At 51.8% G+C, this 14,336-nt stretch overlaps 1 protein-coding gene across 2 annotated transcripts in view; it reads left to right on the top strand.

Annotated features, from left to right (window-relative positions):
* Positions 1-14,336, top strand: part of arhgef2a (Rho/Rac guanine nucleotide exchange factor 2a) — a 53,617-nt gene that overhangs the window by 1,062 nt on the left and 38,219 nt on the right. Inside the window, exons 2-7 of one of the 2 annotated variants that reach the window (XM_088620689.1) lie at positions 2,488-2,599; positions 2,786-3,090; positions 4,621-4,804; positions 5,283-5,388; positions 8,269-8,308; positions 8,737-8,848. In XM_088620689.1, coding sequence (XP_088476815.1) covers positions 2,786-3,090; positions 4,621-4,804; positions 5,283-5,388; positions 8,269-8,308; positions 8,737-8,848 — 747 coding nt within the window. In that variant the 5' untranslated portion in view covers positions 2,488-2,599. The remainder of the gene's footprint in view (positions 1-2,487; positions 2,600-2,785; positions 3,091-4,620; positions 4,805-5,282; positions 5,389-8,268; positions 8,309-8,736; positions 8,849-14,336) is intronic. The other variant, XM_088620690.1, reaches the window with a different exon arrangement.

The raw sequence follows: 14,336 nt of genomic DNA, 5'->3' as shown, positions 1-14,336 counted from the left end.
GACTGAGTGTCTGTACAGTGACTCTCCAGCTCTGATGATGATGAAGGAGTGTTCATGTGAAGATACAGAGGAGCTGGACTGAGTGTCTGTACAGTGACTCTCCAGCTCTGATGATGGTGAAGGAGTGTTCATGTGAAGATACAGAGTGTTGTATTATTGCACTTTGTCAGCAGCAGATATGAAAAGCAGTTCCGTGTGCCTGGTGTGTGCGTGGCCTGTGGAGACAGTGAGTGTACCGCTGGGGTGGCTGACAGGTTCTGGAGTGTTTGCCTTTTTTAACAGTTTCAGTTCTCCTGTCCTCAGCATGTGGAAGTGCCTTATAAATGTGGGAGTGAGTGTGTGTGTTTTCAGGGTGTGTGTGTGTTTACAATCGACATGTAAACGCTGCAAACAAGGCCAGCAGCCAGAGGGGCAGAGAGGGAGAGGAGGAGGAGGAGACTTGTTGACTTTTAAATTTCTTCGCTAAACTAAGTGCAAAGGAAATAGACTCTTAAGGCATGTATAGATTTAACACGACAACCCAATATACAGCAGCCCTGTATACAAAAGCATTATACACTGTACAGTACAAACCAGTTTCTACACAACAACCCAATATACAATAATTCCTGCATACACCAGCCCTGTATACAACAACACTGTGTACAGTACAACACACTTTCTACACAACAACCCAATATACAATCAGTCCTGCATACAACAACCCTGTATACAACAACACTGTGTACAGTACAACACACTTTCTACACAACAACCCAATATACAATCAGTTCTGCATACAGCAACCCTGTATACAACAACACTGTGTACAGTACAACACACTTTCTACACAACAACCCAATATACAATCAGTCCTGCATACAGCAACCCTGTATACAACAACACACTTTCTACACAACAACCCAATATACAATCAGTCCTGCATACAGCAACCCTGTATACAACAACACACTTTCTACACAACAACCCAATATACAATCAGTCCTGCATACAGCAACCTTGTATACAACAACACTGTGTACAGTACAACACACTTTCTACACAACAACCCAATATACAATCAGTCCTGCATACAGCAACCCTGTATACAACAACACTGTGTACAGTACAACACACTTTCTACACAACAACCCAATATACAATCAGTCCTGCATATAGCAACCTTGTATACAGCCGCCCTGTTGACGATCGATCCAGCGTGAGCGCTCTCTGAGAGAAGGAAAGTGAAAGAGACGATTCCTGCAGGACAGGATCAGTCAGAGTGACGAGAGACCAAGTTCAGAGGCGCTGTGCTTCCTCAGCCACTCCATTATCTCCATCACTGTCAGACTGGTTCAACTGGCCACCTGCTCTCTGTGTCTCCACACCTCAGCCTGCACACAGTGAGGTCAGGGTAAGAGCACAGTACAGAGCAGCAAAGCCCAGTGAGATCAGGGTAAGAGCACAGTACAGAGCAGTACAGCCCAGTGAGATCAGGGTAAGAGCACAGTACAGAGCAGTACAGCCCAGTGAGATCAGGGTAAAAGCACAGTACAGTGCAGTGAAGCCCAGTGAGATCAGGGTAAAAGCACAGCACAGTACAGTGCAGCGAAGCCCAGTGAGATCAGGGTAAATGCACAGTCCAGAGCAGCAAAGCCCAGTGAGATCAGGGTAAGAGCACAGTACAGTGCAGTACAGCCCAGTGAGATCAGGGTAGAGGCACAGTACAGTGAGTAAAGCCCAGTGAGATCAGGGTAAAAGCGCAGTACAGTGCAGTAAAGCCAGTGAGGTCAGGGTGTGGGAGGGTGAGCTGAGGCCCAGCCTCGCTGCCTGTGAGCTGGCGCTCGCTGGCCCATTGTTGCACCGGTCACACCTCCCTCTCAGGAATGTCCTGACTGACTGCTGTGTGGCGGATTTCTGCCCGGGACAATAGACACTGTTTATTCTGCTCTCAGAATAAAGAGGGAGAGAGGCAGGGAAAGTCTGGGAGAGAGGGAGAGAGAGGTCTAGGAAGTCTGAGGGAGACAGAGATAGATTGAGGGAGAGAAGGAAAGAGGATCAGAGAGAGGGAGAGGGTGAGGAGCAGGGAGAGGCCTGAGTGTGGAGAGTCAGGTGTGGCTCTTTGGACCTGGGCGGTGTTTCCAGTCAGTGTTGATCCAGAGGGCTGAGTGAGCAGCTCATTGTCAGCGGCTGAACATGCCACCTGAACACCTGTACACACAGCACCTGATCACACAGGCTAAACGCCTGAGCACACCACCTGTACACATAGCGCCTGATCACACAGGCCAGATGTACCACCAGAGAGAACAGACTAAACCCATACAGTGGGCTAAATTCACCACTTGAATTTATAGCCGGAACACGTAGCTGAATGAACAATTAAAGACGGCTGAGCACACAAGGCAACAACAAAGCTGTTGATCGTGTTCTGGAGAGATTTCCTTCATCATGAAAGCAGACCTTCCCACCTCAGGGCAGTGCTGACTTCGGCCTGTTTTTGCACAGAGGTGCTGTTGTGCTGCAGAAGCCAGAGGCGGGAGCATGTCATAACCCTCTTCCGCCACCAGGGGGAGCAGAGGCCACACTGAGCTTGACCCGCTGTGAGCTCTGAGGAACGGTACTGCCTGCCGGTCTCCCTTTTCTTTCTCTTTCTGTCCACCTGTCTCCCTCTCTGTCCTCAGACTCTTCCTCTCTGCCCTTGTCTGTCGGCCTGCCTGTCTGGCACTGCCTGTGTGAACACCTGTCTCCATGTCTCTCCTGTTGACCCTGCAGTGACAGGCCTGTCACTCTCTTTCTTGGACAGATGATCTCCACGCCTCCGACCACGCCGCCTCCCATGCAGGACATCTTTCTGCCCCAGGATCCTCGGGGACCAGGGTGGCCAGAACACCCCCTCTCCGCCACCTTCAGGGGGCGCTACTTCTCCTGCCCCGCCGGCCCTCCGTCCTCTCCCTCTCCCTGCCCCTCCCCGCCACCCCCTCGAATCTGCCCCGACCGAGCTGCTGTCTCCCTGCGGCCCCCTTCCGGCAGCCACCCTGACTGCCTGCGCAGACGCAGCTGGGAGCCCGGGTCAGGGCTGCAGGACAGCGCGCAGTACCAGCATCGCAGGTAGGGGGCAGCAGAGCTCTACTTTAAAACCCTGTAACCTGCTTGTTATGAGCAGCGCAGGCAAGTTATAGGATGCAGAGACATTGAAACAAGCTGGCTGAGAGGCTCTGAAGTGGCTGTTGCTGTTCCTGGGGTTGTGCTCAGTCTCCTGCCAGTGACAAGTGAGACATGCAGCTGTTTAAGGGGAGCTGCAGCCCCAGTTTTGCGGACCGGTTATTAAATCTCGGTAACAAAATGACTTCATTGACGTTATAGACATTTGTTTACAAACTACAGATTAAGAACAGAATCGTGAACTTTGTGAAAGTACTACCATGTTGTTGCAAACTTGCATTCGAGTTCCTATGAATTACGACGTGATGCGGCCCTTCCTGCTCACTAGTCCCGGTACTGATTAACGTACTGTGATGTACGAGCGAAAAAGGACAGGTTGAGCAGCAGACATTTCACTGCAGAAATGTTCCAAAGTGATCTGCAGGCACAGTTAACAAGTAAGTGTTTATCTGCACAACCGTCCCGAAGTCGAGAGCAATATTCCTGCTGGATGAGGAGATGTTGGATGTTTTCACAAGCTGCCTGTTCACAGTGTCACAGCGCTGCTTTACCTCACCTTGTTCTGAATCAGTTGTGGTGTAAATTGAAGGTTTAACAGGTTACTGTGAACATTTGACTTGTTTTGCGGTTTGAAATGCGCTCGTGCCTGCTGATCCTTTCTCACCCCGAGATATAAAAATAGCGCCGCGGTTCCCCTTGAGTTCACAAGCCCTGACAAGTCATCTCTCTCCCTGGGTCTCTGCCCGAGACCGAAAGCAGCCTCCCCTCCTCCTCCTCCTCTTCCTCCCTCGGTGCCATTCTCATGCCAGGCCCATTCCCGACGCTGGGCTCCCCTTGTCGGGAATCCTCAGTTCCAGGGATAGCGTCCTCCTCTCCCTGCCCGCCGGCTTCCTTCAGGGATGCTCCGGGGAGGAGAGCCTGTCTGCCTCTGGAGGGCGGGGAAGGGGAGGGGGGGGCCGCACCTGGGACCAGCTCGTCCCTTTCCGGGAATAAAAGACAGGCTGCCCCCCCCCAGTACTGGGAGCTCCCACGCTGAGGGCGGCAGACGTCAGCGTGTCTGAAATTGAAACCTGTGGGTGGCTGAGCGCGCGGGGAGCTCCCCCACCCCTGCGCTCTGTGGCCCTGCGAGGTCGAACCCCAGGAGCCTGGGGCGGGGCTGTGACTGAGCTGGGCACCTGCCACAGCAGCCCTGGGCACAAGCAGGGAGTATGTGAGAGTGTAGTACTGTACTGTGCAGTACTGCAGTGGAGTGGATTGTGTAGTACTGTACTGTGTGGTCCTGCAGTGGAGTGGATTGTGTAGTACTGTACTGTGTGGTCCTGCAGTGGAGTGGATTGTGTGGTACTGTACTGTGTGGTCCTGCAGTGGAGTGGATTGTGTAGTACTGTACTGTATGTTCTGCAGTGGAGTGGAATATACAGTTCTGTACTCTTTTTTTCCCCCCTCTCCTCAATCATCCCCGTCTTTCTCCCTCAGTGTAAGTCTGGAAGGACTGGACCCCGAGGAGATGCAGAGGGTTTTGGGGGGCGTCTCCCCTCCGCAAGGCAGGTGTGACCCTCGCAGGAAGCCCATCACACATTGCACACAGGAACTGGAGTCCCTGCTGTCACTCACAGAGGAGGAGGTGGGCCCAGAGAAGGGGCACTTTCTGTTGCTGAAGGTGAGCTGATAGGGGATGCTGATTGGTTTAGACACGTGTCCGTCAACACGGACAGGAGTTTCTTGGAATTTTTCCAGAAGGGATATCATTAATAACGTAATGCTGTAGAGCCTGTGATGATGCCCGATTCCAGGCAGCCGAGTGAGGATGGATTAAATGTTATCCTCTGAACCATTACTCATGCATTTTAACAGTAGTCATTTTCAAACTTTAATATGAGGCATTAAAAATGCAACATATGTTTGAGTTTCCAGTACTCATTTTGTTGTGTCATAAAGGTATTTCAGTGCATTTTTAATTAACTCAGAGTGGGTACTGCCGTTGATAACCATGAGCTCTGGAAAGCCAGTATATAAGAGAGCCGCTGGATTTACGTGCAGCATGTGCTGATGAACTTGCGCACGGCTGACACACACGCACACTCCCCTGTGGTGACCTTCCTGTGACCCCCCCAATGTGACCCCCCTGTGTGTTGCAGGCCAAACAGCTCCAGGAGCGCAGCTCGTCGGCGCCCTCTATCTGTGTCAAGCTGACCAAATCCGCCTCCCTCTCTGTCATCTACCAGGACTACTCCGAATCTGACGGTGAGTGAGTGACGACTCGGGCTGCCTGTGTCTTTCTCTTTCTCTCCTCTGGTTCTCAGCCTATTCCGCAGGATCTGGGTCACACACGGGTGTGCTGTGTGCATATACGCGGTGGGGGGGGTCTGTGTGGTACTGTACAGTCTATCTACATAGATGTGTTGGGTGGCAGTGTGGCACAGCCAGCCAGGGCTCTGGACTGGTCACTGGAAGGCTGCGGGTTCGAATCCCAGCAGGCGAGGCTGTTCCTCAAGGAAGCCAGGATTAAAACGCTCAGCTGCATTAATGGCAGTAGTGACCGTGTGTACTCAGTTGACCTATCAAACCCGTGCAGATCTGCCCAAAGGCTGGCCTTTAAGAAGCCGAAGGGTCTTTACAAGATAAAATCTACCCGCGCTGAAATCCGTAGCGTGAGAATAGGAGTGAGTGCCGCTTGGGCAAACAAGTCACACACCCAGAAATACAGCCTGTCTGAATCTGCTGAGAATGCAAGGAGATGGGTCTGCATTCCCATGTGCACACGAGTGCATTCGGCTTCACGGTGCCGGTGTACGTCTTGTGCATGTTTAAGGACAATGAATGAATTAATGAATGTGGAATGTGGACATGCGAGGGGTCTGGTTGTGTTTTCCAGTGTGCCCGTCCGTGTGTATGTGTGTGTGTACGGGGTGTGTGTGTGCGCGCGCAGGAAGTTCAGTGCGAGAGGTGTGGTGGCAGCAGCAGCACTAGAGCGGATCTCTGAGAGCGCTCCCTCTCTCTCTTCCTCTCGCTCTCTCTCCGAGCTCGCTGCAGCTGCAGGGGGACAATAGTCCAGTCAGGGCTGGGGAGAGGGGGGCAGTCGAGTGAGAGGCACAGGGAGAGCAGCAGTAGGGGAGCCTCCGGCTGCGGGACGGGGGGCCCGAGTGAGGTTTGCAGGGGTGCGTGAACGGACGCCGCAGGTAAATGTGAGCTCTACGCAACTCTCGGGGCCTCTGTCTTGCGAGACGTGACAGAGCATGAGAGACGCCGCGTCTTCCTTCATCAAGCGTTTTCTTACTAGGTAACGCGTGCTGTTAACTGTGACCGGGGGCTTGACAGACTGCAGCTAGTGTGATTTTCTGATCCCTAAAAGAAAGAGAAGGAAAGAGTTTCAGTTTGATTCTTAGAAGCAGAAAAGTAAGGAAATTACAGAGGAGCTGGACTGAGTGTCTGTCCAGTTACTCTCCAGCTCTGATGATGATGAAGGAGTGTTCATGTGAAGATACAGAGGAGCTGGACTGAGTGTCTCTACAGTGACTCTCCAGCTCTGATGATGATGAAGGAGTCTTCATGTGAAGATACAGAGGAGCTGGACTGAGTGTCTCTACAGTTACTCTGCAGATCTGTTGATCAACTGCCAGCTTCAATATGTATTGACCGAACACCAGGGATGTATAATTCAGAGCTTGTTATCTTCCTTTGAGACAAGAGGTTGCATGTGAATTTTTAAAACCAGGAGTGGATCAGACTTCTGTGCACTTGGAGTATATCGGACAGCACTGTAAAACCTGGAATGGATCAGACCTCGCTGCAGTTGTGGTTTGCCTGACAGCACTGTGAAGCCTAGTGTGGATCAGACTGCTGTGCACTGGGAATCGGGCAATATAGTAAAACCTGGGCTGGAGTAGGTTGCCTTGCACTGGGAGTCTGACCTTATGCACTGGGCTGTGTTTGTGCAGCCAGGCAGCCAGTGTGTGTGTGTGAGAGATTGTGAGTCTGAGCATCAGACCCGGAAATGGGCTTCCTCTGTTTGTTCTTCTGTGGCTGTTTCTCTGATTAGGGAAGAAGGCTGAGGCTGTTCTGTTTTTTTTTTTGTGTTTGTTCTTTTGGTGTCGGTTTGTGTCGTTGTTTCTGTAGAGGAAGTGAAGGAGGCGTATTCTGAGAATCGGCAGGGGAAAGAAATCCCATCTCTCTTCTGCAGCAAAGGGTGCCGGGCTGTTCCCACCCCCTCTGGGGTCTTTTCTTACTTTCTCATCCTTTCTGCCTCCCTGTCGCTGTGTCTGTCTGTGTGTCTCCCAACCTCTGTATCTCCCAGTCTGTGTGTCTCCCAACCTCTGTATCTCCCAGTCTGTGTGTCTCCCAACCTCTGTATCTCCCAGTCTGTGTGTCTCCCAACCTCTGTATCTCCCAGTCTGTGTGTCTCCTAGCCTCTGTATCTCCCAGTCTGTGTGTCTCCCAACCTCTGTATCTCCCAGTCTGTGTGTCTCCCAACCTCTGTATCTCCCAGTCTGTGTGTCTCCCAACCTCTGTATCTCCCAGTCTGTGTGTCTCCCAACCTCTGTATCTCCCAGTCTGTGTGTCTCCCAGCCTCTGTATCTCCCAGTCTGTGTGTCTCCCAACCTCTGTATCTCCCAGTCTGTGTGTCTGTCTGTGTGTCTCCCAACCTCTGTATCTCCCAGTCTGTGTGTCTCCCAACCTCTGTATCTCCCAGTCTGTGTGTCTCCCAACCTCTGTATCTCCCAGTCTGTGTGTCTGTCTGTGTGTCTCCCAACCTCTGTATCTCCCAGTCTCTGTGCCTGTCTGGGCCCAACATCATTCACCCCATATGTGTGGAAAATATGCACTGTATGATAGCATAAGGTAGCTGTAAACTGTATTGTTCAGAACTCGAGTCTGTTTGCTCTCGAATTCTTCCTCCTTGTCCTCCAATAAGTGAACTGTATTTCATTTTAGAAGGAAATGGTTTCTCTTTCTGTCGATCTGTCTGCCGGTTTGTGTGTCTGGCAGGAAACGACTATCTGTATGTCCTAACCTTTGTGTCTTGTCTTCTTACACATTTTTGAGTTTTCTCCTTGCAAATTGAATAGAGATTTTAGGTTTCGGTTCACAGCTGCTCAGTTTGTGATTATTGTCTCTTTCCCACAGAAATCTCACTGTATCCTCAAGACCGAGGATCCACACAGAGGTGAGAACTGATTCCTCCTCTGTCCCTCACTCCAATCCCAACCTGCCCAAGGGTCCCAAAACGTAAAAATACGCCGTGTGTCATAGTGAGTGGGGGACGGTCACCTGCTGTGTCTCTCAGTGTGGGTGTGGACAGTGACAGGAGTCAGTGTGGAAGCAGACTTGACAGGGGTCAGTGATCAGGGTGGATGTGGACATTGATGGGGGTCAGTGACGGGGGTCTGTGGTCAGTGACTGGGGTCTGTGGTCAGGGTTAATGCGGACAGTGACGGGGGTCTGTGGTCAGTGTGGCTGCGGACAGTGACAGTGGGCAGCGTGATAACTCTGTCCCTCTCTCTCAGTGTGGATGCGGTCAGTGACGGGTCGGTGGTCAGGGTGGATGCGGACAGTGACAGTGGGCAGTGTGGTAACTCTGTCCCTCTCTCTCAGTGTGGATGCGGACAGCGACAGGGGGACAGGGGTCCAGGGGAGAGTGGGCAAGGTGGACAGTCCTCTGGGCCGCACTTTCAGCTTCTTCAGGAAGATGGCAGGCAAATCCAAGGTAAGGACAGCGTGTCTGTGCTCCAGGTGGCCCCGCAGCTGGCCAGCCCTGACCGGGTCACCCTGCCGTCCACACAGCGCCATGACAACAGCGCCAACCCTCTGCTCCCTCTGTCAACATGTGGTTGAAGCCGATAACCTGCTTTCTGTCAAGAACCTCTGGAGGAGACTCCCGGGCTGAATGGCTCCTCTTGTCAGAGACTATTCCTATGTTCGAAAAAGTGGGAAACATGTTTGTTTCGGTTGCTTCGGTTTATAACATCTGCGACGTCTCCAGTTTAACAGGAATCTTCCCGTTTTAGTCATTGTTTGAGCAAATGTAGAGGAAAAATTCAGGCCAGAGATCGCCGGTCCAGTCTGGGCCGGGTCACACTGTAACCCTACAGTCCAGAGATCACTGGTCCAGTCTGGGTCACACTGTAACCCTACAGTCCAGAGATCACTGGTCCAGTCTGGGTCACACTGTAACCCTACAGTCCAGAGATCACTGGTCCAGTCTGGGTCACACTGTAACCCTACAGTCCAGAGATCACTGGTCCAGTCTGGGTCACACTGTAACCCTACAGCCCAGAGATCACTGGTCCAGTCTGGGTCACACTGTAACCCTACAGTCCAGAGATCACTGGTCCAGTCTGGGTCACACTGTAACCCTACAGCCCAGAGATCACTGGTCCAGTCTGGGTCACACTGTAACCCTACAGTCCAGAGATCGCTGGTCCAGTCTGCGCCGGGTCACACTGTAACCCTACAGTCCAGAGATCGCTGGTCCAGTCTGGGCCGGGTCACACTGTAACCCTACAGTCCAGAGATCGCTGGTCCAGTCTGGGTCACACTGTAACCCTACAGTCCAGAGATCACTGGTCCAGTCTGGGTCACACTGTAACCCTACAGTCCAGAGATCGCTGGTCCAGTCTGGGCCGGGTCACACTGTAGCCCTAAAAGTAAGCAATTAAGGTCAGAGGTGGCTCTACAAGACAGAAGCTGTAGACTCTACATCTCCCACTCTGTGTAGAACTGTGTTCCTGCTGCGTCCAGCAGAGGGCAGCATTACACTACACTTCCTCAGTGTGGGCTGAAGGGGCTTTCCTGGGGGAACTCTGAGCGACCTTGCCTGCAGGTCAGCACCTGGATTTGAATCTCACAACTGCAGAGTCACTAAACACTAAATGCACTAAAGTCATCCGCTTGACTGTGCAAGATTTGTCCTTTGTTTCTTATCCCAGTGTGCAGTATCTTTTCTTAAATGCACAGAAATGAAGCAGAGGCTTCATTTGTGGAATAAATCGCTTTCGCATTAAACATTCGGTAACAGGTGCACATACGACCTCTGACATGATCTCCTGCCGGCATTAAAACAATAGAACATCCGGATAACCTCCACAAGCCTCAAAAATAAGGAGAGGCCTCTAGCAGCCTGTTTACTGTGTTTCCCAGCACCTACGTGTCCCCTTATCAACCTGCTCCACAGTGGGATTCGTAGCAGCACCGTGGGGCACAGCAGATGTTTTCTGGACTGTTTAGCCCGGCGTGGGAATTGCAGCCTGTTCATTTCGCTTTCTGGTTGTCGGCATTCCACCTAGTGTGGCCTGGTCGCTCTTCCCCGTGTTTCTCCCCGATCGCCCCCCCCCCCCCGGCGCAGGGCTGGCTGCAGCGGCACTGTGACTTCAGTCTGCATTGCCCTGAGGGTACCCTACACCGCGGTACCGTCCAGTTGCAGAGCTCGGTGTCGGACCCAGGGAGAGGGTGCTGGGCCTCCAGACCGTGCACCCGCGGGCCCTTCGTTCACTGGGCAGACGATCGCGGGCTCCCCCCTCCCCCCACCCCGTCCCCCTCTGAAATGACATCATTTGTTGGGGAAAAAACCCATAAAAAAATAGTGACATCAGTCCATCCGTGGCCCGCGGCGATGTCATTCATCTGACGGGGTGGCTATTTTTGCCCGAGCTCTGCGCTCCAGATAACTTCGACCGTGCATGCACAGTGCAACACTTATCTCACTTCCTGCGCCATCAGAGGTTCCTCCCAACCGCTAAAAATGCACTTCTCAGTAAGGGCAGGGGTTCGGAGGAACGCGGGGGAGGGCTGTGTGGCACAGAGCGTTCCCACGGCTGCCGGCTGCCGGCTGGCAAGGAGGAATTGGGAGGCAGCCCAACTGAGGGATCGGGAAAGTTGTGGATTTGTGATGAAACTGCGTTTGGTAAACCATCAGAGCCAGTGCCTCAGCAGAGAGAGAGAGAGAGAGAGAGCACCTCTCTCCCACCGCCTAGAGAGAGATACAGCCTGTGTTTCGTGGAAATTGTATGAGAAGTCTCTGTAAGGGTTCAGGCCTCATGTCTTACAACATACTGGTCATACAACACAGTATGTTAGTGCAATCTTGTAAATATCGACAGTAGCAGTACAGTCCAAGAAGAACACAGTGAAATCAGGGTTAAAGCACAGTACAGTGCAGTAAGTCCCAGTGAGATTAGGGTAAAAGCACAGTACAGTGCAGGAAAGCCCAGTGAGATCAGGGTTAAAGCACAGTACAGTGCAGGAAAGCCCAGTGAGATCAGGGTTAAAGCACAGTACAGTGCAGGAAAGCCCAGTGAGATCAGGGTAAAAGCACAGTACAGTGCAGGAAAGCCAATGAGATCAGGGTAAAAGCACAGTACAGTGCAGGAAAGACGTGTGTATTTGTGTGTGCACGTTTGTCTATGTGAGTGTGTGTGAGAGAGAGAGATGATGAAGAGCGGTGCTCGGGGTCGGGATGGGAGGAGGTCAGGCACACGCCACTTGCAGACAAAGAGCGGCCGAAACACCCCCCCCCCCCCCCCCCCAGCACATCTGGACAACACGTGTCCGACTGCAGCGTGAGTGAGTTTCCACATCTCTCAGTGCGAGCCTGGAAACCTGTCCCACCGCCCCCCACCCCCTCTGCGTTCCTCCCTGCTCTCGTCAGCCCGCCAGCTCGGCTCGTTACCCTGCCGGACGGTGGGGTTGCATCATCTGTGTCACGGCTGTACAGTCGGGGAGGGAGGAGGGGGCGCTTCCTGGCCCGTTCCGCCCGCCCCTCTCCCGCATTCCCCTCCTCTCGCGGACAGAGCCTGCAGCTCCGAGTGCACGGGTCCGCAGCGCAAAGCAGAGAAATAGGAGTGTCGGAGGCAAAACAGGCAGCACTTAAGTGTCCAAGTGTTCAAGTTTATTGTCATTCTACTCATATACAGGTATATGGTATAACGAAATACTAGTAAGCTAGCTCTCAGACGGAAAGAAGTACAGAACACAACAATACAATTGTATAAAAAAAGAAAGACAGAGACAACAGGCAGTGTGCAAAACAACATCAGATGTGCAAAATCATACATCCACAGAATGAAATAAAGGATAGAAAATGATGGGAGTGAGCTCCTTGACCTGTGAGGTAGAGGTAGATTTCAATGTGTGTTTGAGTCCTTGGTAAGAGAGAAGGCACTGTGAGGTTCAGATCGTAGGTGAGAGAGGCTGAGAGTTTAATAGTTTGATAGTGCGGGGGTAAAAACTGTCTCTGAGTCGGGTAGTCCGGGCCCGAATGCTCCGGTACTGTTTTCCAGATGGTGGAGGGTCATAGAGTCTGTAGCTGGGGTGTGTGGGGTCTTTGATGATGCTTAGAGCTTTCCTCAAGCACCGGCTGTCATAAATGTCCTGTATAGATGGGAGGGGAACCCCAGTGATGGACTGGGCAGTTTTCACCACCCGCTGTAGGGCTTTGCGGTCAGCAAAACTGCAGTTGCTGCAGTCCGGTTGTTAGTGGTGTTATTTCACAGAGAGGTTGTAGAACTTTTCCAACACCTTTGTAGCAGAGTGAGGAAGCAGGACTGAGAGACAGAAGAAAAGGGAGAGAGAAGGGGAGGAAGAGGGGGGCACAGGAGGAAGAGGGGGTGTCTGTGTGCCTGTTGGAGAGTATGTGTGCGCCTGTAGTAGGGTATGTGTACTTGGGTATGTGTGAGCACCTGTAGGTGGGTGTGTAAGGGTGTGTGTGTGCCGGTAGGTGGGTGTGTGTAAGGGTGTGTGTGTGCCGGTAGGTGGGTGTGTGTGTCTCAGGGTGTGTGTTTGAGCGCCTGTATCTTGGTGTGTGCGTTTTGCACACTTTCCTTTGCAAACCCTCACACTCTTGTTTGCAGATTGTAGGAGTGTGAAAACTTCCATTTTTAAAATGCTGTGAATTTGTAAAATTAATATGCTAATCCCTGCTTGTGGCTGTGTCTGTCGATTAATTAGGAGGAGAGAGGGGTCACTCCAATAGCAGTTCTAGGCAGTCAGGATGATTACTGGACTTACCCTGATCTCACTGGGCTTAACTGCACTGTACTGTGCTTTTACCCTGATCTCACTGGGGTTTACTGCACTGTATTGTGTCATTATTAGTATCAATACTGCAGTGTGTTGTCGTTGTTAGTATTAATACTGCAGTATGTCATCATGTTAGTATTAATATTGCAATACATTATCATTGCTAGTATTCGTACTGCAGCTCGTTATCATTGTTGTATTAATACTGCAGCTCGTTATCATTGTTAGTATTAATACTGCTGGTGTTCCATCTCCTGCTGCCTGCGTGCTGCACTTATCAGCCCACACGCCTTCCTGATACACAGCCCCCCCGTCTAAAAACACACAGCGTGGCGAGAGCAGAGGACGGGGGGGAGAGGAGCACGGGGACAGGGAGGGGGGCACAGGAGCGAGGGAGCGAGAGGGAGGGGGGAAGGCCTGTGTGGGGAGAATTTGAACCCCCTCACCCCCTCCTCTGCCTTATTGTCTTACCCATCGTGCCCTCCTCTCACTTCGCAGTGTGGCTGCGCTGCACAATGGCTCTTTGCTAGTCTGACAATGGCAGCTGTCAGCGCTGCTGCCACAGAGGCAGTGTGTCACCTGGGACTGCCTCATTATCACACAGCGGAGCGAGGGAGAGATAAGAGTCAGCACCCCCAACACCCCCAAACTCTGCAACCCTCTCTCTTGTCACACACGCTGACTCATGGCTGTGAGAGCACACCCCATCAGAAAGGGTTCTCTGTGAGGTAGTGCCCCTTACCAAAGAGAGAGACGTATAGTATAGTATCTCAGTATAAACATGCAGACTGTTCGATAGAAAGGCCAATACTTCTATATACTGAAAGACAGATACTTATATATCAGGTGGGTATATATGCACACCTGAAGAAGGCTCCACAGCCGAAACGTTGTGTTCTCTTTCTTCTTTTTTTCAGCATGGAATAAACCTATTACTTGTTCCTTTGCAGATACTAATATAGACACCGATAGATGCTGTAAATGTGATGATACTTTGATAGACCGATACTTAGATAAGATTAAATGACTGATGCTCCTACAGGCCGATAGATGGGCTGACTGATGCTCCTACAGGCCGATAGATGGGCTGACTGATGCTCCTACAGGCCGATAGGTGGGCTGACTGATGCTCCTACAGGCCGATAGATGGGCTGACTGATGGGCTCTGTCGAGATCTG

Source organism: Lepisosteus platostomus, chromosome 26, assembly GCF_059453375.1.
Source record: "Lepisosteus platostomus isolate fLepPlt1 chromosome 26, fLepPlt1.hap1, whole genome shotgun sequence".
In the NCBI taxonomy this organism is placed as follows: domain Eukaryota; kingdom Metazoa; phylum Chordata; class Actinopteri; order Semionotiformes; family Lepisosteidae; genus Lepisosteus; species Lepisosteus platostomus.
This window is presented reverse-complemented; position numbering and strand designations above follow the sequence as displayed.